Source organism: Heliconius melpomene, chromosome 4 (assembly GCF_056956725.1).
Source record: "Heliconius melpomene rosina isolate 202511_hmr_F chromosome 4, ASM5695672v1, whole genome shotgun sequence".
Classification (NCBI taxonomy): Eukaryota; Metazoa; Arthropoda; class Insecta; order Lepidoptera; family Nymphalidae; genus Heliconius; species Heliconius melpomene.
Genome location: NC_140392.1, coordinates 4,211,610 through 4,235,090, shown reverse-complemented (window position 1 = coordinate 4,235,090; position 23,481 = coordinate 4,211,610). Strand labels below are relative to the sequence as shown.

At 32.0% G+C, this 23,481-nt stretch overlaps 1 protein-coding gene across 4 annotated transcripts in view; it reads right to left on the bottom strand.

Moving 5' to 3' along the window:
* Positions 1–13,909: 13,909 nt before the first annotated feature.
* The window catches only part of Fur1 (Furin-like protease 1), a 157,911-nt gene continuing 148,339 nt past the window's right edge, over positions 13,910–23,481 (bottom strand). For all 4 annotated transcript variants that reach the window (XM_085208329.1, XM_085208332.1, XM_085208330.1 and 1 more), the window contains 2 exons: positions 20,207–20,294; positions 13,910–15,305 (listed from right to left, as the gene is read on the bottom strand). In XM_085208329.1, coding sequence (XP_085064455.1) covers positions 14,656–15,305; positions 20,207–20,294 — 738 coding nt within the window. In that variant the 3' untranslated portion in view covers positions 13,910–14,655. The remainder of the gene's footprint in view (positions 15,306–20,206; positions 20,295–23,481) is intronic.

The window sequence follows — 23,481 nt, the reverse complement described above, 5'->3', positions numbered from 1 at the left end:
CCGTTTCTAGGATACCATTCAGTTACATCTTTAGTCCATTTATATTTATTCGTTCTCATAGTGTGTCCAATCCAATCCAATCAGTTCCACTTCAATTTTTTTATTTTTTGTATCACATCATATCATAGTTCATTTACATGCGGGAAGCTAATGTTAAGACAGTAGAGTGTCCATAAGAGACTTTTGCCGAAATCAACGCCCTTGCACGAGTATAATTACGAGAAAATAATGAAAGTTACGATATAAAAGTTAAAGAGACATTATTCAAAAGATAATAAAATTAGTAAAACGAGTGACCCTACAATAAGTGTTCGTATCGGCCGCTACGTGCCGGTCACCGTGGTTTTACAATTTGCATATTTACAACTTTAATTTTCAGGAAAATGGTTCGCTTTGTAAAGGTGAATCACTAAAAATATGGTTTTACGCGTGTACGTTGTTAATGATATGGCTATATATAAAATATTTTAAAAAAATCAGCTTCACGCTGTATCCCGCACACAGCAGGTTAGACCGAGGGAATATAGTGCTAAGACACTCCGTTACCCAATGTCCGCCAAATCGAGACATTGTGTGTCGAGTGACGGAATTCAACGCCGGGCTTTTGGTGCTAGAGTGAAGAAATGAAAATATTGGCCTCATATAAAATACTATAAAGCTTATTTGAATATTGAAAAATTAACTTATAAAATTACTGCATATTAATTTGCAACAACGTGAACAAAGAGATAGACAAAATAAATAAAACAAGATTTTTTTTCATTTTGTCTGTCTGTCACGCTAATCTCAGTAACGGCTTAGCTTAGCTGATTTAATTGCACTTTTCAATATTGTATTTTGGCAAGCTTCCAATAACATTTAGCGTTTGTTTCATTTTAATAGTTTATTTTATAAATAAAAACGTAATTAATAAAAAAAGTATGTTGTTTGACGAAATTGCTATAAATAACTGTTTTATTTACTATACTAGGTATAGATATTGTCTGAAAAATTATACTATTATTGCAAAACGAAAGTAATACAGATTACTAAATTTAGAATTACATATTTCAAGCGGGCAAAGCCGCGAGCGGGTTGCTAGTATATACATATACATAGTTCAAAGTAAAGGCAGGTCATTTCCAGCCCCCACACTATTTGGCAAAACTTTCGTTTCACAAAGAGACACCACGCAACGGTTGTTTGCAGAAGTCCAGTTTCCGCTTAGACCCTTCGACCTTCGCTAATTCGACTGAATCCATACTTACATAATTAATTGTTGTGGATTCAAAGGATCCCTTGGAAGAGGAATTTTAGGAAAATTTATTCACATATTTTTTTATAATTAAATTAAAAAAAACAGAGTCACGCTGTATTTCGCAAACAGCAGGATAAGCAGAGGGAACCTAGTGTTAAGACATTCCGTAGCCTACTTTTCATTTCTCTCGAATTCTGAAGGCATTGCGTGTTGAGTGGATACCAGAGCGAAGAAATGGAAATATAAATGTCTATAAATATTTCGTTACTCCGAGTGGGGATCGAACCCACAAAAACAACAATATACAAGCGCCACATCAAAGAGACAACAATATCAATATATCACATTACAAATATGTCGCGTAAAGATAAGATCTTGCCCCAAGTAAGAGTCATTACTCCCAAGGAAAAGCTACCACAATTAATTAAGGAATAAGAAGATAAATTATAAAGCCGACAAAGACTGATGACAATAATGACACGTTTCATTAAACGAGCGAACAGACGAGACAATGGTCAGTTACAATTGCTGTCAACGAAAGATTCACCAATGTAACAACGGTTGATGTAAGCTCAAATGATATGATACTTTTATATAATGACTAGTGGACTTGGGCGACTTTGCCCGCTTGAACTATACGAACATTTATTAAATATATCTATGGAAATATTGTCAGTTTAGAGGGTGAATCCTAATAAACCATGAAACACGTGTTCATTGTAATATTTTTAAGAGTCTAAATTTCAAATCTTATAAAAATCAATAGCGATTTACATTTTTTTTCCATACAAAGTTTCAACCCCTATTTCATCCCCTTAAGAGTGGAATATTGTAAATTCTCGTCTTAGCGAGCACCTACGTCCTATAAATAACATAACTTCTATGCAAAATTTCAGATTCCTAGCATGTAGTTTCTGAGATTTCCTGATGAGTGAGTGATCTTTCGATTTTTTATATATATAGATATTTTTTGAATGTTACAAATTCGGTACTTAATATAAAAGGAGAAGAAAATCATTATCGGTCTTTAAACGAAAAGAATGGTAAGCCATTATTTTAGTTTCACGTTGCAACAGCAGGGTAAGCAGAGGGAGCCTTGTGTTAAGATTCCCCATTTTCCACCCGATTCTGAAGGCACTGCGTATTGATTGGCGAAACTCAACCCCACGCTTTTGCCTTGATAACAGACCGCGAAATGAAAATATTAAATATTCATTAAAGTTAGGTAATTTATCGTACTTCAAAAATAACAGAAATACAGCTAGAAATTGTTTAATTTGAATGTGTTTTACATGCGGCTACGACCAGTGGTATGTGGTTTCCACGCCATACAAGATTAACAGCCGTTGTCGCTTACAAATGCTAGAAACGTAAATTTGTAGCAATTACTCGTAACTACGCCAGTTATCGCACAATGGCACAAGCGTGTGAGATTGTGGGTTCAATTCCCACTCGAGGAATTGAAATATTTAATATTTGCATTTCTTTGCTCCGGTGTTAAGGCAAAGGCCAGTGTTGAGTTCCGCAAATCAACAGGTACCTAATGCCTCCAGAATAAGGCGGAAGATGGGAACCGGAGTCTGTAATGTGAAGATGATAAAAAATCATAATTAGCTTTTACTTGTGGCTTTGTCTCTATAGTTAAATGAAAATAATTGAGAGTGTTGTACATGACATATTCTAACACAACGAGTTGTTCCTGAGGTTACTGTATTCAACCAAACAAACTCTTCAAGTGTACAATATTAGGTATTAAGAAAATCAAATAACAAGTAGTTTTCAAAGATTTAGTTGCAACCAATTTAGGGCAAAAATAGATCAAACAACGAAGTGTGCATCTTGCACACGTTTTGTGTTACCTTGACATCATTCTCGCCTTCACTTCATAAATACTCTTCAAAAGAATTGAATTATTTTTTTATATTCAACATTTCATTTTGGTTTTAAAAATATATGAATAGTAAATTTAAAAAAATGAAGGTACGTTATTTAACATTAATCGCAAAAAGAAAACAAATAAGAAAAAACAATTATAGAATTTACGGGAGCCCCAAGGAAAAGGTGAACAGGCTATGAAGATTTAAAGCGAAACCGGAAAAACTTTCCAAAACATCCGGAAAATGTATTCGTAATCAGGATATTTCCTATCTGATATTCAGAGGGAAAAAAATTCTGATTTATTTTTTTAAACTGTTTTAAAGGCAATGTAAAGTTTATTTTTAACTGAAGTATGTAGCAGGGTAGGCAGAGGAGACTTAGTGTACACTCCACTCCTCACTCTCCGCAGAATTCAAACAGTAGCGAAACTCAACGCCGTGCTTTGCCTCGACACCAACACGAGTAAATTAAGTATTCAATATACCATCTCCTCAAGTGGGAATCAAATCCACAACCTGTCGAGTTGACAGTCACTCGCTTGTGGCCCTGCGCTACGACTACATACTACACTGGGATATTGCGGTCTTAAAAATGAATAGGCAAATATTTTTATAGGCTTCACATACAGAACGTTCAATAGTACATATGTTTGTATGGATATACATACATACATTCATGCACCATTTATCCATAAAAAACGTTAAAAACAAAAAAGAATTGCAATATATATATTTTACTCCCGATAACCAAATAAATTTTAACAACAAAATATATTTTAAAATTGCAGAGAGCATTCATTGTACGGTTAAATATAGGCCAGTCCTAGTGCAGGGGCCCTAGCGTATGATTGTAAATGCGACAGGTTCGATTCCCACTCGAAGAAATGAAATATTTAATATTCTCATTCCCTCGCTCTGGTAACGAGGCAAAGCGCCGTATAGAGTCCCGCCACTCAACACGCAATGCCTTTCCCAAATGCTTCTGGAAAATGGGGAGCGCAGTGTCTGAACACTAGGCTTTCTTTGCCTGCTAGAGAGGGTACGGCATCAAGCAGAAATAAAAAACAAAAAACTAAGATTCAAAAAGTTATATATCTAAAAACTAATTACATAAATTAAAGCCCAACCGAACGTTTTCACTATTGCTTTGGCAATTTACTGCTGCTATCGAAAAGATCGTAGTATCAGTAGGCCCTTTCTTTTATCCTTAAGTTTAATATAAGACTTTTTCCTGTTTTTATTCTTATTAATTATAAAATTATTAATTAATAAATTAATTATACAATAAGCATAGGCCACTGATATATTTGGATTTGAGGTCAGTCGTGGCGCCGGGGCACAATTGTGCTACTGTAAACACTAAAGGTTGTGTTCGATTTCCACAGGAGGGAATAAAATATTAAATATTTTCATTTCCTCCCTCTGGAAACAGGGAAAAAGCGCGGCGTTTACTACCGCATAGCAAATAACAGTGGGAACCTGGGGAACCTAGTGTCTGCTCACCTAAGTAAGAACGTACTATCCAGGATCGTATATACCAGGATCTTTCCTAGCTACAGCATGAAACTGAGAAAAACAAAAACAAATAATATCAAACTACGTTTAAGGGATTCATAAACCACCAAAAAAAATTTTTCACGCCGAGAGAACATGATTAACGAAATATTTTATCACTATTTTTACAAATCATAATTAATTTAATCCTTATTAAATCTTAGTTCCAATTTTATTTATAGAGATCGATTTAAAGTAATTATCTTAATATTGTAGTAGAATATGTAATCCACTTTAATGGATCGCGGCGGAATATGTTCATATATTACTTTAGGGACTCCTTCCTAAGATCTTACAGTATAAGACCATATCTTCATGAGCACATTCACAGGAGGCTTCTCCATATAACTACAATACTATATGTTATCTGATATAGGCCTTATTAAAGTTTCATCTAAATCCGTTCATCCATTTTAATCTAACAGTCTAAAGGTCCATTTCTGATAATGTTATCCACGTTGTGTTTTTTCCTAAAAAAGTACTAACAGAAAATAAATATGAGTAGATATATATTCACATATTATAATAAAGTAACTTTTTAGTATCTTTTTAAATAAAATAGTTATATTATGCATAGCACAGGATTGCTCTTTTTTTCTTTGTTATTTGACGTCGATTTTAATCACAGCCAGCGAAGCTATTAAGAGTCCAGCTTCTAACAGTGGGGACAGAATTTCATTAATTTTCTCGTGACACTCACGTTTAACGCCAAAGCGAGTAAAAATCTAGTTGGAAAATACTTCCGGGTTTGGAAGCAAGTTATATCTTTAAATAATACAATAAATAATAATATTATAAATAACAATTAAATATCTCTATTTATTCTTTAATTTAATAGTGGGGTCAGGTGACGCAGGGACATCAGCGTGTGAATGTAAACGCGACAGCTTATGGGTTCAATTCCCACTCGAGGACATAAAATATTTAATATTTGCATTTCCTCCATTTTTCCATTTCCATTTAACACTTGGTTCCCAGTTTCCCTCTACCTTTCTACGTAAGGGATAGAGCGTGAAACGAAAAAAAACCTTTCTTCATACTACTTCTCTATTCACATATAAAATATATAAACATAATATCAAGTCATATTAAACATATTATATTTACCAACTCTCTAGCTTTTGATTAAGTATACAGAATTTCGATTGTTGGTACAGTCTCAATGCTCTCAGAGTAACGTGTCCATTAGGCACGTTTTCTGCTCCAAAGTAAATGGCCCCTCTAATACCGGTACTAATTACCTCTATCTATTTTATTTACGCCTCTAATACACATTAAGTATCTTAATGTCTTTGCAAACAGTATGCTTCTTGATTGTATTGTGTTGTATAACTTATATACGAGCAGGTCAGCTTTTGAGACATTGCGTGTTGAGTGGCGGAACTAAACACCGCGCTTGTGATCAGATACCAGAGCAAAGAAATGAAAATTTTAAATAACTTATAAATCAACTTATTATTGGTATTCTATATAAATAATAAAATAATATACTAGAATAAGAAAAGGCACATTTTTGTTTGCTAAGTACCTAGTTGAATTCAATCTAACGCTCTTATCTAATAGAGTGCACACTAACTACCATTACTTGTATTATAGAGGAAACAAGGAAACTAGACGTTATTTATAAAATATGCATAATTTTATTAGAAAAAACATTTTTAAGTTTTACAGTACCATTTAGTGAAGTGACCCATCATTAACCTGAATGCTGAAAAATGTACTATTATTTAGGTCAAGGTCAAATTATAATTAAGAAACGCGTAATTTATCTACAAATTGAGAATAAAATTTGCATACAAACTGTAAAGGGTAATAAAGCTTAGTAGACGTAAATTGTTCAAATGTAAAGTAGTAGTAAAGTATGTGTTTTGCCTCCTCACCAGAGAGATCAAAATGGAAATATTAAATAATCTTCATTTCATGGAGTGGGAATCGAACACGCAACCTGTCATGTCCTGCAGGTCAGCTATCCCTTGCTTATTATATTACTATCTATATATATATAAAAGGTTATATATAAGATTTTGAAAAATTTTAACTCTAAAGAGGTGAAATAGGGGTTGAAAGATTGTATAGAAAAATCTTTAAATGCCCATCGACTTTTATGAAATATGAAGTTCAGACTCTTAAAAATGTTTCATTGATTATTTATTAGAATTCACCTTAGGCATGCAAATAAGCGCGTCCGCTATTAATATAAAAAAAAATATGTCTTCGAATAATACGTGTACTAAGAATAAATAACCAATGGGTTTGTAGAACAATTTACCTTTTTTTATGAGATCGATTTAAAGATATCCATTGCCCCAACACTGCCTCAAGCTATACCCTCTTCTGAACAAGGGTCAAAATATCATTAATTCTTACGTCAAGAAATTTCAACTAAGAAATGTATCTTAGAATTTTATTTATAAATTATTAAGAAAAATCTGTATTCCTTATTAATATTCTGTGAAATAATTACCAAGCGAGGAAATGAAAATATTAAATTTTTCTTTACCCCGAGTGGGAATCGAATCCACGCGCTCGTGCATCTGCGCCACGACGGTTTCAAATCAACCAAATTACTTTACGTTTTACTTAATATAAGATATATGTAGAAAATAAAACAAACAATTTGCAGAAAATGGGGAAAAGGACCTTCTACCTTCGCTTCGCTTTACTCGCTATAATGATTTAAAAAAATGTTTTCTTAAACATTGATGTTTTTCTAATAATTAATCCCTTAGTTAAAAATCAAATCAGCTTCATGCTGTATCCTGCACCCAGCAGATAAGACAGAGGGAACCTACTGTTAAGACACTCTGTTCCCCACTTTCCGGTGAATTCTGGAAGCATTGCATGGTATGGCCCCGACACCAGAGCAAAGAAATGACAATATAAAATATTACATTTACTTGTATGGAAATCGAACCCACACCTACCAGACTGGCCTATTATGACATATTTAAGTATTCCAAACAATCAAGAATGTCTAATTGCTACAAAGTTTTTGTGAAAGTAAGGCAAATTTTCCGTTAATTAAACTCAGCTTTTGTAAGAAGCTATTGACAGAAAAAATTTCGCAATTAGAAATTTTCTTTAAGTTCGACGTTGATTAGGTAAGAAGCTCCGACGGATGCGCAAAAGTTAAATATTCTAGTTGATTAAACAAGTTGTTACTTTTTAATTTTTCTCGAACAACGTAAAATTAAATGCTTGAAATTCATAAAAAGATTATTTCAGTTAATTATTACTTTTTAGGATTCTGTATCTTATAAGAAAAACACGGAACCCTTATAGAATCACTTTGCTATGCGTCACTCCGTCTGTCTAGGCGATTTATCTCGAGACCTCGTGGAGCTGTCAACCATATTTTCAAGAGTATTGTTTCTCTACAATATAATAAATGTATCCAAATAAAATATATAAAAATAATATTTTTTTTCAAAATCGTAAAATCACATTTTCGTATCATTACACCCCAAATCAGTAGAATTTAATTATCAACCTTTTTCCGATAATTGTCGACCTGATTAAAACCAACCCTTAATTAGACTTAACAATGAGTCAGGGTTGATTGCTCATTAAAATGTTAAATAATGTGAAAATTGCAACATTTAAGCTTAGCGATAAAGAAATTAGGCATTAACACCGGCCAAATTATACTGAACGACGCCTGTAATTACAACGATTTTGTAGGTACCTAGTGGAATTAAAATAATTTACATTTTTACAGTGTAATTACATATTATGTTTAATAGATATATGTAGATATAGAGTCACAAGTATGTAACTGTAAAGCTCTGGTTCAAGAGAAAGTGTTGGATTCCATCACTCATCACGCAATGCCCCCAGAATTCGGCGGAAAGTGGGGAGCGGAGTGCCTTAACAATGTAATTTATGTTAATGAAAAATGGAGATTTGATTACTTAATTTTTTTTCAGCTTCACGCTATATCCCGCATACAACAGGGAAGAAAGAGAGAACCTAGTGTTCGAAATGTTATTTCTAATGTTAGGTACAATCTATATTAATCTATACTAATATAATAAAGCGGAAGACTTTGTTTGTTTGTTTGTTTGTTTGAACACTAAGATCTCTGGATCTACTGGTCCGATTTACTATGTTTTTGTTTTGTATGAAAGCTGCATTCTTCAGAAGTGCTATAGGCTATATAACATTACATTACACATATATACTAATATATTAAAATATTTTCTAATTTGACATGCAATTTATTCTGCCATGTTAATAACAACCGTCGTTGCTAAGGAACGGTTTGCAAAGTTTATTTGTTGTTTTAAGAAAACGTCACCCAAAATAAACTTATATTTTGATATTCATCCAATAATTTCATAAATATATTTCATAAATATTCTTATAGTTCAAGCAGGCGTAGCCGCGTCCGGGTCCACTAGTTGTAAATAAAAGCAAATCTTTATTTGTGATATAAATTTTGAAGAAAATTAATATTCTATATTGCCAATAATATTTGAACTATAATTTAGGTGTATGTGTCGAATAATAATTTAGGCTAAAACCATATTGCAGCTAACAGTACAGCTAACAATCAGTTCACAACAGAACTTCTCACGCTTGCGGTGGCTCACTCGAGTGCAAGTCCGCTCTCAATAATAGATATATCCTTGAACTTTGAAATTTAGTTTAGAGCTTTTGATAATAATTATTGAACTTATGAGCAAGCACTGTTTTAGATCTTAGCTGTTTGCCATACATATTTCTTATTCACTTTATAATTTAAAAAATGTAATGTTTTTATTTTCAAGTTCACACTGTATTCCACATAAATCAGAGTAGGCAAAGGAAACCTAGTGGTAAGACACTCCAAGAACGAGAACAAGAACGAGAAAATAAAATGATTAAGTAAATAATTTTGCGAGCGGGATCGAAACCACAACTGCCGGGATTACAGTCAAATACTTGTGCCCCTATTTCACGACTACTATATAAATATATCTTTACAACCTTTATAAAGCGATAAACAAATACATTACAATCACACATCTAAAATTTCATTAAAAATACTTTTGAAATGTCAAAATTGAGATAAGCCTGGCAAAAAACTCCAAAAAATTATCAACTACCTACAATAAATATAATAATGCTTACATATATACCTCCTTCCATATCTTACTTATGTAAATACCTCTTTATATCTCAGTTATATTTGATATCGAATTATAGTTAAGTCACACAAAGAGTAAGTTAACTTCGAGTCCTACTACTTCCGATTTAATTAACAAACTAATTAACTTACAGGTTCAAATATTCGTAAATGTGGAAGTTCCTCCATATTGGTAGCTTCCGGTAGTACTAACGCTACTGACATTTCTACAAGTAAGTAACTTGAAATTCATTGCGTGTCGCTCTTGTCTCGCTATCAGAGAGAAGAAATAAAAATATAAAATACTATATTTTCTGGAATAGGAATCGAACCCATAACCTGCCGCGTTTACAGTCACACCCTTGTGTCTGGCTTCTATAATTTTGATGTTGATTTATAATAGCTTTATATACCATCTTATATAGTATCTAGTTCATCTAAAATATTCTACGATTCGAGATTTGATAAATTCGAATTTTATAATATACAAAATATATTGAATAGTTACCTAATTCCGTAAAGTTCTTAAAATGTAAAGCAATCAAGAATGGTATTTTATCTTTTCAAATTTATGAATATTCTACCGAATGGAGGCTTCACATCTTCACACATGACAACCTTTTGTGTCTTCTCCAAAAACTACATCAGCAAATTAAATTCCATCCTAAAATTTCAAATCTGGTTAGACAAGAGCAATCGCCACAAAATGGTGATTTATATTTTCACTATTTTTTGGCAAAATATGTAGGCAACTTTACGTTATGACACACCGTTTTTCACTTATCGCTCAACCCTTATACGAATTTTATCTTATTGCGAAACACTTTCAATTCTATAAAATGAAAATAAGCTATTTTCATTACCCCACGGGGGATCGAACCCACAACTATCGCTTATAATTAAATTTAATTCTATTCGCATTACATGTTGAGTGGTGAGAAGCAACGAGCAAGAGAAACCAAAGCTGCGCTCTGCCTCGACAACAAAGCGGAGAAATTAAAATATTAAATGTTTCATTTCCTCAAGTGGGGAATGCACAACCAGTCACTCTCTTACGCTCCTGCACCACAACTGACCTATACATACATTTTAATATGTATCATTTAATATAATATACAATATATATAAGAGAAAATCAGCTTCACGCTGCATCCCGCACACTGCAGGGTAGGCAGAGGGAACCTTATGTTAAGACACTCCGTTCCCCACTTCCTGCCGAATCCTGGAGGCTTTGAGTGTTAAGTGGCAGAACTCAAGCCCCCCTTTGCCTCACCAGAGCGAAGAAATGGAAATATAAACGTAAATAAATAATTTGAGGCCGTCGTAACGCAGGGTGCAAGGGTGTGACTGTAACACGACGTTTGTGGGTTCGATCCCCACTAGAGGAAGTGAAATACTAAATATATATATATATATATATATATATATAAATATATATTATACTAAATATATATATAGCTAAGTAATTATCTTCGCGCAGATTTAATACATATTACTATATACGAGTATATATATACTTAGTTTGTAATCAGTTCGTAAACGAACTTCCTATGTTTGCGGTATTCCGTACTCGAGTGCAAATCAGAGCAAGCTCATAGATGTACTTAAAGTTGCCGTCAACTTCCTAATTGACCTCGAGCTTTTAGTAATATGTTCCATTTAATATTAATAATGTTTAATGTAATTATTATGTGTAACAGTTTCATGAAATATCTGTATATCTGTAACGTAATTATTTGTTAATATCTATTTTAAAATGATTTTAATTTCTTCAGTCTGGTACCTACCAAGGCAAAAGCGAGTTCATTGCAAGTTCCTCCTCTCCATACGTTCTTGAAAATTCAGCAGATAGTGCCGAATAGATAGATAGATAATAATTAAAGCAAATAATCTGTTAATCTTACAAAACCAACATTAAATCATTTTTGAAAAAATAAATTACTGTAATTTTTATATATATACTTGTCTCAAAGAAAATAGATGCTATCTTTATTTTATATATTAAATTAAAGCACAATATTGGAACACATGTGCGTTACCAGGGCGCAAATGGATGCGATCAAATTAGGGGTCGAACGCCATATTTTTTTCTCCCCCATGTAATTATTGGCATTTTTAGTAAGAATCTCGAGTTTCTGAGGTAAAATTGAGATAGGGGTGGTGTCAAGTCTATACAGGCCATGTCTAGATGTGACAACGGAATTTTGTTAAATACTCATTTTTTTGAAGAAATAAATATCTGTAAATATTTCCAACCAAATGCGATTATTACAAATATTTACATTTTTTAAGGTTATCTTACTAAATTATTTATATAATATTACAAAATTAAAAGACTGAGTTTATTAAAATTGTGAACCTACTTTATATATTGTTATTACGATAGATTATTTATTTATCTTCCATGGGCATAGGAAGAGGGAGCCGCGTAGTCCGTGCCCACCCCAGTCTCACAAATATCTGCCACTTCCAGTGAAGCTACATCGTTCACGTCTATTCTATTACCCGATACATAAATATATTGATCGTATATCGAGAGTGCGTCTAGGTGAGGGAGACATTGTATTATTACTGCAGCCCACTGCCGACTTACAAATAAACTCTAGAATTGTGTCGATCAACACTCCCTAAGGCTTATATTTAACTAACATTTATGCTTAATTATTGTTTCTGTAATGTATTTGATATTTTTTAAGTTTAATGTTTATCATAAATTCATAATAAAAATCACGTAAAACTTAAAACTTATCACATCATAAGTAAAAGGAAACGGAAGTGTCTTTTTGGGAACATAGTGTGTTAAGACTAGTTTCCCTGGTTCCCTCTGCCTACCCTGCTATGTGCAGTATACAACCTGACGTTAAAAATTTTCACATTCTTAAAATATTTATTTAGTGCATATTTTTACCTCACATATTCTAATATATTTTATTTCCCTAAATAAGACCTATATTATATAGGCTATACATTCTTTGGCACTTACTTGGCACAAGTGCCCATCCTGCCGTTTGCGGGATATAGCGTGAAGCTGATTTAATTCCAATAATTTTATTTAGAGAAATAAATTACATATATCTAGTCCAAATATAGTAGGCATTCGGTATAACATTCATAATTATGCTTGCACTAAATATAATGAACAAATTTAATCAGCCTAATGCGATTATCTACAGCTCAAAACCCATCAGATACGTAATCAGTGCTATAAATATTTGCAATATGAGGTTTTACTGATGCATATAATATTGGAGGCCTGTCGCCTGTGCAGGGGCACAGAGTGTGACAATAAATGCGACACGTTGTGGGTTCGATTTCCACTCGAGGACCTGAAGCATTTAATATTTTATTTCCTTCGTTTATTTATTTTATTTATATATACTTTATTGCACAAAATTACAAAAAACAATGTACAAAAGGCGGGCTTAAGGCTAAAAGCATTCTCTCCCAGCAACCTTATCATGTGGGATAATAAGTATGCAAGTGTGCAGAAGTAAAATATACATACATATACATATACATATACATCCAATAAATATATAAATATACATATAGTAGATAATTATACTTATATGTTGTTATGTTATGTTATGTATGTTCTGGTGTTGATGCAAAGCACAGCGTTGGTTTCCGCCATTCAATATGCAATACCTATAGAATTCGGCGGTAAATACTGAAAGGAGTGTCTCAACACTAAGTTCCCTCTGAATACCCTGCTCTGTGCATTATACAGCGTGAAGATGAAAAAATAATAATAAAATATTATGATGATACCAATTCGGAAGTTCTTCTTTTCTTTCTTCTAAACACCTAAATTCAAGATAGTGAATGTTGAATAAATATTTTTTCTTTAAAAAACAGATAATACCATCATCGTGGTTGTGATTTCCTACGTGTAAATATATATATTCTAGTATTTGGCAAAACAAAGTATTTTGAAAGCGGAACCTGACACTCAGTGTTTTAAATAGTGGAAAATAAAGTGTTTTAACACGAATTAGTCTCTGTCTTGTCTTTATTTTTTTTGTCTAGATTTCAAATTCTAAGGTTATAATAATATATTTTTAGGTTATAATTTTACTGGCAGGTTATAGTGTTCAATATCCTCAAAATGTATTCATGTAATAAAACACTTAATAAAAAATAGGAACTCATTTATTTACATACATTCAAAATATATTTACAATGAAAGCTCGTCACTTATCTAGTGAAATGGCAACTTGAGCAAAAGTATTATATAAAAATATTATGCACGACAATGGATGACTATTGAAATATATTAAAAAAAATAAGCTAAAAGATTAGAAATTCTATGATTGAGAATAATAATATAGTAAATTAGAAATAGAATAGAAAACGAAAGTTGAAGAGTGTTAGTCCTTGTTTCTTGTACCTTAAAGAGCATATTCCTCTGCTAAAGCGTTGCAGTGTGTACCCTTAGAAATATCGATTCAATTAAACCGAGCATTTGTGCCTTGCAAAATTCAATATAATCTACGCGTATAAATTACTTGTTCGCTTGTAGAGGGAACCGCGCCCTAGACTTACAAACTTACAACTAAAACACATGGAATGTGATGTATAGATAAAAAATGTTAGTACTAATAATAAGAAATGGAAATAAACGACTAAGATGGACCGAAAGGAAAAGCCGAAATTATGAAGTCTTTGGACTAAATAATACACAAAAAATATTTTTTTTCGTATCAAATACACATAAGTATGTAAATTTCAAATTTATGAAAAAAAAAAACTTAAAACTAGATTGAAAAAAAATTGTGACATAATAAGAGTTTGATATCACAATACGAGCCCTGCATTCGTTTAGAATAACTAAATTGACGTTATAATACATAATATTCTGGACGAAACTTTGAGAAGCGCTATAACTTCAAATCGTCCTCCGACTCACTCTCGCTGGAATACTTATGGAGAGCTTTATGGATTTCTTCCTCAATTTCAACTGCGCTCTGATATTTATCGTCCACAGCTAACTTATTATAGGCTATTTTTATATTGGAATCGTAATTGTTACCACAACAGTAAATACCCTTACGTTTAAGCACGCACACTATTAGAATGTACAGGGAAATGATGATAACAATGACCAGGGTAATTACCAAAACCATGTTCAGTTTGTAGTGCCAAATCGCGTTATTTATTTGCGGTAATACTGTTTTCGGGTAACAGTAGAATTTGGGCTCAACATCGGACTGGTTAAAAAGTTGGGCATCCTCCAAGCAGGAGGAGCACTGACTGCCGCTAGGTCCTACACAGCTGGCGCAGGTGTAGTGACAAGGGAGACACACAAGAGGTGTTTTGGAGTAATTAGATGATTCCATATCAAATGCTTCGATTGCTGTAGGTTTAGCGACGTCGCCCTGTCGCTTAGCGACCGAAGCATCTCCCACCTCCAAGTAAGTAAGGTTACGTCTTCGTGAATTGGCCTGCATTATGATCTCACCGGCGTAAGTCCCCTCTGGACAACGTTGGTAACATCGACCGTCGTACAAGTGCAAACCCTTGGCGCATTCTAGTGAAAGAGAACAAATATATATAAATACACGAGATAGAACGAGACAGTCCGACACCACCCAGCACCGTACCAGCGTCCATGCAGCGTTGTATGCAGAAGATCCATTCATGAGGCTCGAAGTCGCAGATAGATTATGAAAACAGGGCTCGAAGGGATATTGTAAGTAGAGTCTCGTCACTGATCTCAGATAATTTTGTTTGTGAATTAATGATAAAACAAACGGACGTTAAAACAAGTGCTGCATGCCATAGACGTGACAAAATTAAATGAAATCAGGAGAAAAATAACGTTCAACGTTACATGAAATTAATAGGGAAAAAATATTTTTAGTAAATTCAAAGCTTTGAGCGGTAGTTATTTTAACGTTAGAAAGTAAAAAGCGAAGCGAACATGCAATACAAACACAAGAGAAGCCTATATTTAACGTCAGCTTGGTTTAGACCTATATGTATAACTAGCTTATCAACTAATAGTCCCTAGCAAATACAAAAAAACAGTGATCAGAGACAAGACACTACAAACAACAAATGAAAATCTAGATACATTTTGTAATAAAAGGTTTTTTATTATTACTTTTTCATTCACATCGGATTTTCAATATATACAAATCATTTAGCATTTACATTAATAAATACATTATTTAGATTCTAAGTTATCGCCGATCGATGATTCTTAAATACACCAAAACCATTATAAAAATGAGCTTAACATTTTCTAACACCGAACAATTAATACAATATGAGACAGCTCTCCTTACTCGATAGTGAAGTAAACTTAGAGTAACTTAAGTAGTAGTACTTGAGAAGTTACTTTTACATTTAACTCTAGCTACCAGTCGACGAAAAATCTTGTATTCAGTCGTGTTTAATATAATGTGAGCAATTTGTACAAGTCTCCAAATTTATTTATAACGATAACCTACGTATTTACATATTTTACGTGTTTTTTTAGATGGATTGGCAATCACTTGTATGATCACAACCACAGTGGGAAATTAAAATTTTATTCTAATTATTATGTTTAATTATTCACATGGAGCTACGTATTAGGACTGCGATATTACCTGAGTGACAGCTGTTGATATTAGATATACGGACAAAGATACAATATTTACAGAATTCAAATATATAGTTAAATATAAAAATTAAAGATTTGGATAGGACTTGAATCGTCACTTCTTGAGTAACATCCTCAAGAATTGTAACCAACAAAATTATTTGTCCAATTAAGCCTGTGTTTTTAATTGTAAGATTTTCATTTCTTTCTATTTTAAAATTTCGAACCACTCCTCTGTAGTAGTATCTGAATATATATTCTTAACATTAAACACGAATAATATTGAATTTCTTGTATAAGTGAATAGCATTTTAGAATGCGCATAAAATAACTAAATGTTTCCATTATGAGATATCTCAAATAAATTATTTACTTGATATAGATAGAAGAACGTCTCAACTGCTGAATATTTAAAATGTAATCGCGAAGTAATATGAGTACCCACTTTATGTTATAGGAATGCTATTTGATCTCGTTCCTATGATGCCGTCTCAGGTACAAACATACATTGCAATTTTCTTTAAGCAACTCTCTAGCGAATACTAAAGATTTAGTAGAGTTGCATTCCGTACACAAGCATATATTCTCTGAAAGGATTATATAGAACTTTCAATTGCACTTTCCGGATTCGGTTGTGATTTTCCATCCACCAGAGTATACATTTCATTTACTAAAAAAGTCACTTAGTTTCGTTTGTAGGTTCCGTTTCCATTTCTATTAGCTTTCTCGCGTGTTTGTAAATAATTTGAATTAGCCTTGACCTTGTTCATTAAAATATTTTTATTATACAACTAGTGTGGACGTTATATGTTCGTAATTAAAAGCTTTTCGTGTTTTTTTTTTGTATTAAAATGTTTAAGTTGCTCATATTTATTTAAAAATATATAATTAATTATTTAGAAATTGAAACTGAATTAATTTTAAGCTGACAAAGTTAAGATTCTGAGAATTTAGAGACCTCAAACAGAAAGCTTTGCTTATCCTAAAATCCTACAGTCGCATTTTAAACATTCGGCCGCTAAGTCTCTGGTAGGAGCTCGTGGCTGTCACAAAGGTAATGCCGCTACACACTTAGGGGGTTAGAAGGCAAAATTTAACGTTTTCCAAACTTATTGTACAGGATATGTCCATTTTTATATAACAAAAAGTTGTGGCGAATTTTCGTTCTCACTATACGACTGTAGACGCACATCTCATAATATGTTTTAATAATAAGAAAATATCGCCAGAACCTTCTAGATCATTTTATAACATTTTAAGCTAAATAATTATATATCTATCTATTATGTTTAATAAATAATATTATATAGGAAACACGAGAAATTAAATGCACAACATTTGGTATCGTGTTCAAATAGGTTGCCAATATAATATATGGTTGACGGCAACCAATAAATATCTAATTACATACATAATTATATGATGCAAAAACATAACAATTGTAAAAACATATCTATTGTAAAATGGAGGTTTGAGGGTCTCAGTTAACTAACAAGTTATGCTTCAACATTTAGGCCATCATTGACTAAGTTTAAAGTTTATATTAAAATAGGTTTAAGAAATTTATTATGACCGTTTATTATTAAGGAAAATTATTATCAGATAAAGATAACCTTATAAATATGAAAATATAAAGATAGCATCACTCTATAGATTTAAATAAAACAACTCACTTCAACTTGGAAGACTTTGAGATAAGCTAAAATTATTCATGTTTTAAATTAACAGAGATTGTATTTGCAACATGTTTTTGGCACTGAAAATTTTACAGTTGTATTTTACAATAAGAAAACACTAGTTCATGAAATGTTAACATGATGGCCGAATGAAAATAATTATAACAAACAATCAAATCTTAAGTACCCCAGGCATTTTCTAACTATACTTATCATTTATATGATTTACAAACTACATGTCCATTTTCACAATTCAATGCAATTACCCGAGCAAAATGGACGTAATCGATTCGAAATACATAATATTAATGTAATTGCACTTGTTCTCTAGCTCTTTAGTTTTGCCGAAATGTGATATTATAAAACACCTAAGAGATTATTGGACATTTTAAATATTAACTAACATTTACAGTTTTTATATCGCAGTCATTCATTCAAGAAACACCGTTTACATTGATTAGTTTTAAAGTATTGAACACCTTCGAAGTTTTAGCGCTACATTTATTTTTAAATCACTGCGATGTAAAAGTTTTTTTTTATTCAGTTACGTATTATATTATTTTATATTATTATTTATTACTAAACCAAGTAAGAAAAATTATATAGATTTGGACTATTGTGAAACAGCTGAAAATAAACTATGCCTAAAGTTTCAACTAATGTAAACAGGTTCTTATTTAAGTACGATCGGGGCATCATTGCTTGTGGCAGTATCCGGTAAATATTGTGCTAGTTTTATTATTATTGAAAATTTTATATATAAAAAAATATTATAAAATAACATGTTGTACTTATATATGTAATTCAACTAAATTATAAATTTCTAGTACTGCGGCAGCGATGTCGGTTAGTTCCTTGGCAACCGTAAGCAACCTCGTATTAGGGTTGGCAAGTTTGAAAAATATTCTGAACGTAAGGGACTATCTATTAAAACTTTAGTTCATCAAACTAATTTTTAGCTTGTCAAAAAAAAATACAGAAAGACAATTATATAATTTATTTACAAAACAAGAAACTGAAAATTACATTCAGCTTATTTTTTGTAACGCTGATAACCCTATACTCTAGCCTGAGTTCTTATACCAACAGTTAGTGCGTTTACATGTATAAAAGCCGCCTTTAATCAAGAAAAGGAAAAGGAAGAAAAACTAGACAGTATAAAGTAATACAACACAGAAACAAATATTAACATAATTTTATATTTACTAAAACAAATCAGATTTAACTGTATAGTACTACGGAAAAATTAAATACTAAATTTATATTTGATAAAGAAAACAATAAAGACCATCGAAAATAAATTCAAAATTAATTAGTAATTTTCAAAATTAATGTTCATTCTTGTTAAATTTGAAAATTGGATCAAACGGATTAATTTGTCTTTGATGTTATCTAAATTAATTACATAAAATTAAATTAATATATTTGAAAAGTATATTATATTATAAAAGTACTTTCACTGATTATTATTTTTTAAATTGTTTTAATAGAATAAATTTTTGTTTTTTTTATTGTACTAAAAATTTTATTACAGTCGAATTTTAATTTTTTGATAATTAAATTTATACAGATGTTGATTGATTATTGGTTATTATTAATTAATTCATGAAAGCAATTTGTGTTTACTTCTATACTGTCTTGTAGTAGGAGAGTAGGGTGGAAAGGCACGAACATAGACAGCTTAACCTTGGATTAAATATTGGCTCCAACTTTTTCACATTACTTTTAAGTTTTAATATACATATATAAATAAAATATTTTAATACCTAATATTACTACGCCAACGTTAGTTAAGACATTGGTCTCAAACATATTATAGAAACAAAAATAAAAAAAAGAATTGGAACCAATACAGTGATGATTTAATTAAATAAACAATTTCATTAGCAAATATAAAACATACGTAGTAGTAGTGTGTACTCTCAATAGAATATGTTCAACTATAATTCCGAGTTTCAAGTACTAGGCTACCAGCACCGCGTAAGAGGCTTGTTCGCAAGCACGGCGCTCGAGGCGGTCTTACATTCATCTCTATATAACTATCTAATACATTTTGATTATTCTGCTTACTTCTATAGTATATACTAGTTGTTAGTGCGCGTTTTATTCTACTAGGCTGTATTTGGGTAGGGATGGATAGGAATAGAAGGAGTAATAGGCACAAACCTAAGCAGCGGTGGGGCGCTTGAGACGCGTGTGTGGTGCAGCCACTGGCAGCATACCCTGACTCCACGGCTGGTCCCTCCTCACGGATCTGTAGGAAATAATTACATTACAGTAAAATAAATAAATTATTTTTCAATTATAAGTACATAGGTGTTTCAGCACTACCCACTAACATCATTGTACTTCAATCAAATTTTTGTATTTAAAAAATTAAAATATACCTACTAGTTATATCAAATATCATAGTATATAAGGTATTTTCTTAAGAAAACCTATACTAATATACTTGCATATTTACATATTAAATACGAGACTATCTCCTATCTAAAAATTACTAAATACTTAATACAACACAAAATTATTTTTAGTAAAAATTAATGACTAACAAATATTTTTTTCAATATTAACAAAATTAAAGACAAAAGTTGTATTATCACAACATAAATAAGGAGAGTAAGCCTCATACCGCACTCGCATGCGATTCCGGCACCTCTACATCAGCACAAACGAAATATCTATGAGGCAAAACGTTCCAATTAATATCGTTTTAAATTTGTGCTGTAATCTACTTTTCCAGACAGTCGTTGCAAAGGGGCACAAGCCTGTCAGTGTAAGCTCGACAAGCTGTGTGTTCGATTCCCACTCGAGATAATTAAATGTTTTATATTTCCGCTCTGGTATCGAGGCAAAGCACGAGGCTGAATTTTACCTCTCTACCTACCTAAAGTGGGAAGCAAAGTGTTTTAACAATAGGCTCACTCTGCCTCTGCTACATCCGGGATACCGTATGAAAATAATAGAGACTACTTTTAATTCATTTCGGTCATCGGTTGTGGGTTCGATTCCCACTCAAGAGAATGAACAGTTTCTTCGTTCTTGTAACTTCTTACAAAGCGCAGTATTGGGGTCTTTAATGTCTCGACAATTGGATTAAAAATGGGAAACGGAGAGTCTCAACACTTAGTTCACTCTGCCTACCATCTTATATGTGGGATACAGATAAAATAAATCAAATATTATATCTTTTTAATGTCAATATATACGTATGTATGTAAAGGGTATGTAAAGTTTAGGATAGATAGATATTTTAGTTTTTAATTTTATTGTTTTATGGATAAATAAAAAAAACATTCAGATTATTTTCGCATCGATTGTAATACGAGATAAATGTAGTCTAATAATAATTTTATATATAATACGACAATTTAAATCAATACCAAAAATTTTTACATATCCACAAATAAAAATTGTTTAAAAACCTTCCAAATAACTCCAAAATCCATACATGCTGACTTCAAAGAACAACTAAAGCACATTCAAGTAGCATTATCGTACACTTCCCCTAACAATTGACGACCGCGGCGCACAAAGTGGCGGGTATCAAGTTATCGACGTGACCGAGACACTACTTAACTTTTGATAAAGCTCTAAAAGTATCATGTGTCCGACAGCGAGTGATAAATCACCAATAAACGTTATTGTTAGATTTTCTTTTTTTTAAGCTTTCACACTGTATACTATATACAGCAAGGATGGCAGAGAGAATCTAGTTAGGACGCTTAGATCCCATTAAAACTCCACTTTCCGCCGAATTCTGGATTGCAAGTTGAGTGGCGGAACTAGACGCTGCGCTTTGCCTCGTTATGAGAAAAAGGAAATTAATATATTAAATTTCCTCGTGTGAGAATCGAACCTGTCGCGTTTATAATAATACGCTTCCATTATTATATTACTTACTAGTGGACTTGGACGGCTTCGCCCGCTTGAACTATACGAACATTTATTAAATATATTTATGAAAATATTGTTAGTTTAGAGGGTAAATTCTAATAAATCAAGAAACACGTATTCAATGAAATATTTTTAAGGGTCTAAATTTCAAATCTTATAAAAATCGATTACGATTTACATTTTTTTTCATACAAACTTTCAACCCTTATTTCATCCCCTTAGGAGTCGAATATTGCAAATTCCCGTCTTAGCGAGCATCTACATCCTATAAATAAAATCGCCTATGCAAAATTTAAGATTCTTAGCACTTGTAGTTTCTGAGATTTCGTATGAATAAGTGACTTTTCGATTTTATATATATAGATATATATTGTTCTATAAGTGTAATAAGAATGCCATTTATTATATCCACATATATCAACGTTGTAGATAAAACATATGAATTTTGTAATAAATATAAGTGTAGTATTATCAGATTTCATGTATTTACGTGCTTATGTTGTAGATATGTTAAATTGACATGATGATAATATTGTTCGTAGTTGTGAGATATACTCGTAGCTTTATCTGTAAAACTTCTATATGTAAATGGTTGTAAATATTTTAATAGCGATCAAAAATATGTAGTTTATCATATTTGAATGAACTAATGTGTGGAATAGTGTTAGTTCTATTATTTTTTTTATCAGCTTCAAGTTGTATCCCGCATATTGCACGGTAGACAGAAAGAACCTAGTGTTAAGACATTCCATTCCATTAATGAAAATACTAATAAACAATAATTCATTCACCCGAGTGGGAATCGAACCCACAAGCGTCACGTTACAGTCACACACTTGTGCCACTGCCATAAATACATATTGTAAGTACTTTACATATTGAAACAATACAAAATAAAAAAATAATTTCAATAAAATTTCGAGTATAAGCTATTTTCTATTTCACATATCCCATATTTGTTTTTAATTTGATTAATACATTAATCAAATTTTCATTATACGTATAAATAAAATGCTTTTTCCAATTTCATATGGACTATGATTGATGGAGTGACGTGAAAACGAGAAAAAAATAACCGTCTACTCGAGCGTGTGTAGGTAGGTAGAGCTGTGAATATTTTTACTATTGTTTATTTCTTCATAAGAACACTTATTTTAGTATTTGTTTCCATAAAATATTATTTAATTAAAATAGGTTATTTAACATAAAAAATAAGACGATCTAAAGTAAAGGGTCCAAGTACTTTTAAGCTCGCCATGCCAAAATGAAGAAACTCTCCGACGAGACACTCCAACTTATGGAAAAGAGACGCGAGATGAGGCTACAGGATTGAGATATAGTTATAGTTGGCTAAATAGGCAGGTCTCTAGGTCATTGTCATGAGACCTTCATTAAAGAAACTAAGGCTGAGAACTGATGACAACATGTCAGCCTGTATAGATTAGTATGGCTCTTAAACAACTGAAAAACAACAAAGCGGCGGGTAATAACGGAATAGCTACGAAACTACTGAAAGCGGGAGGCAAGCCGGTACTTCAAGTCCT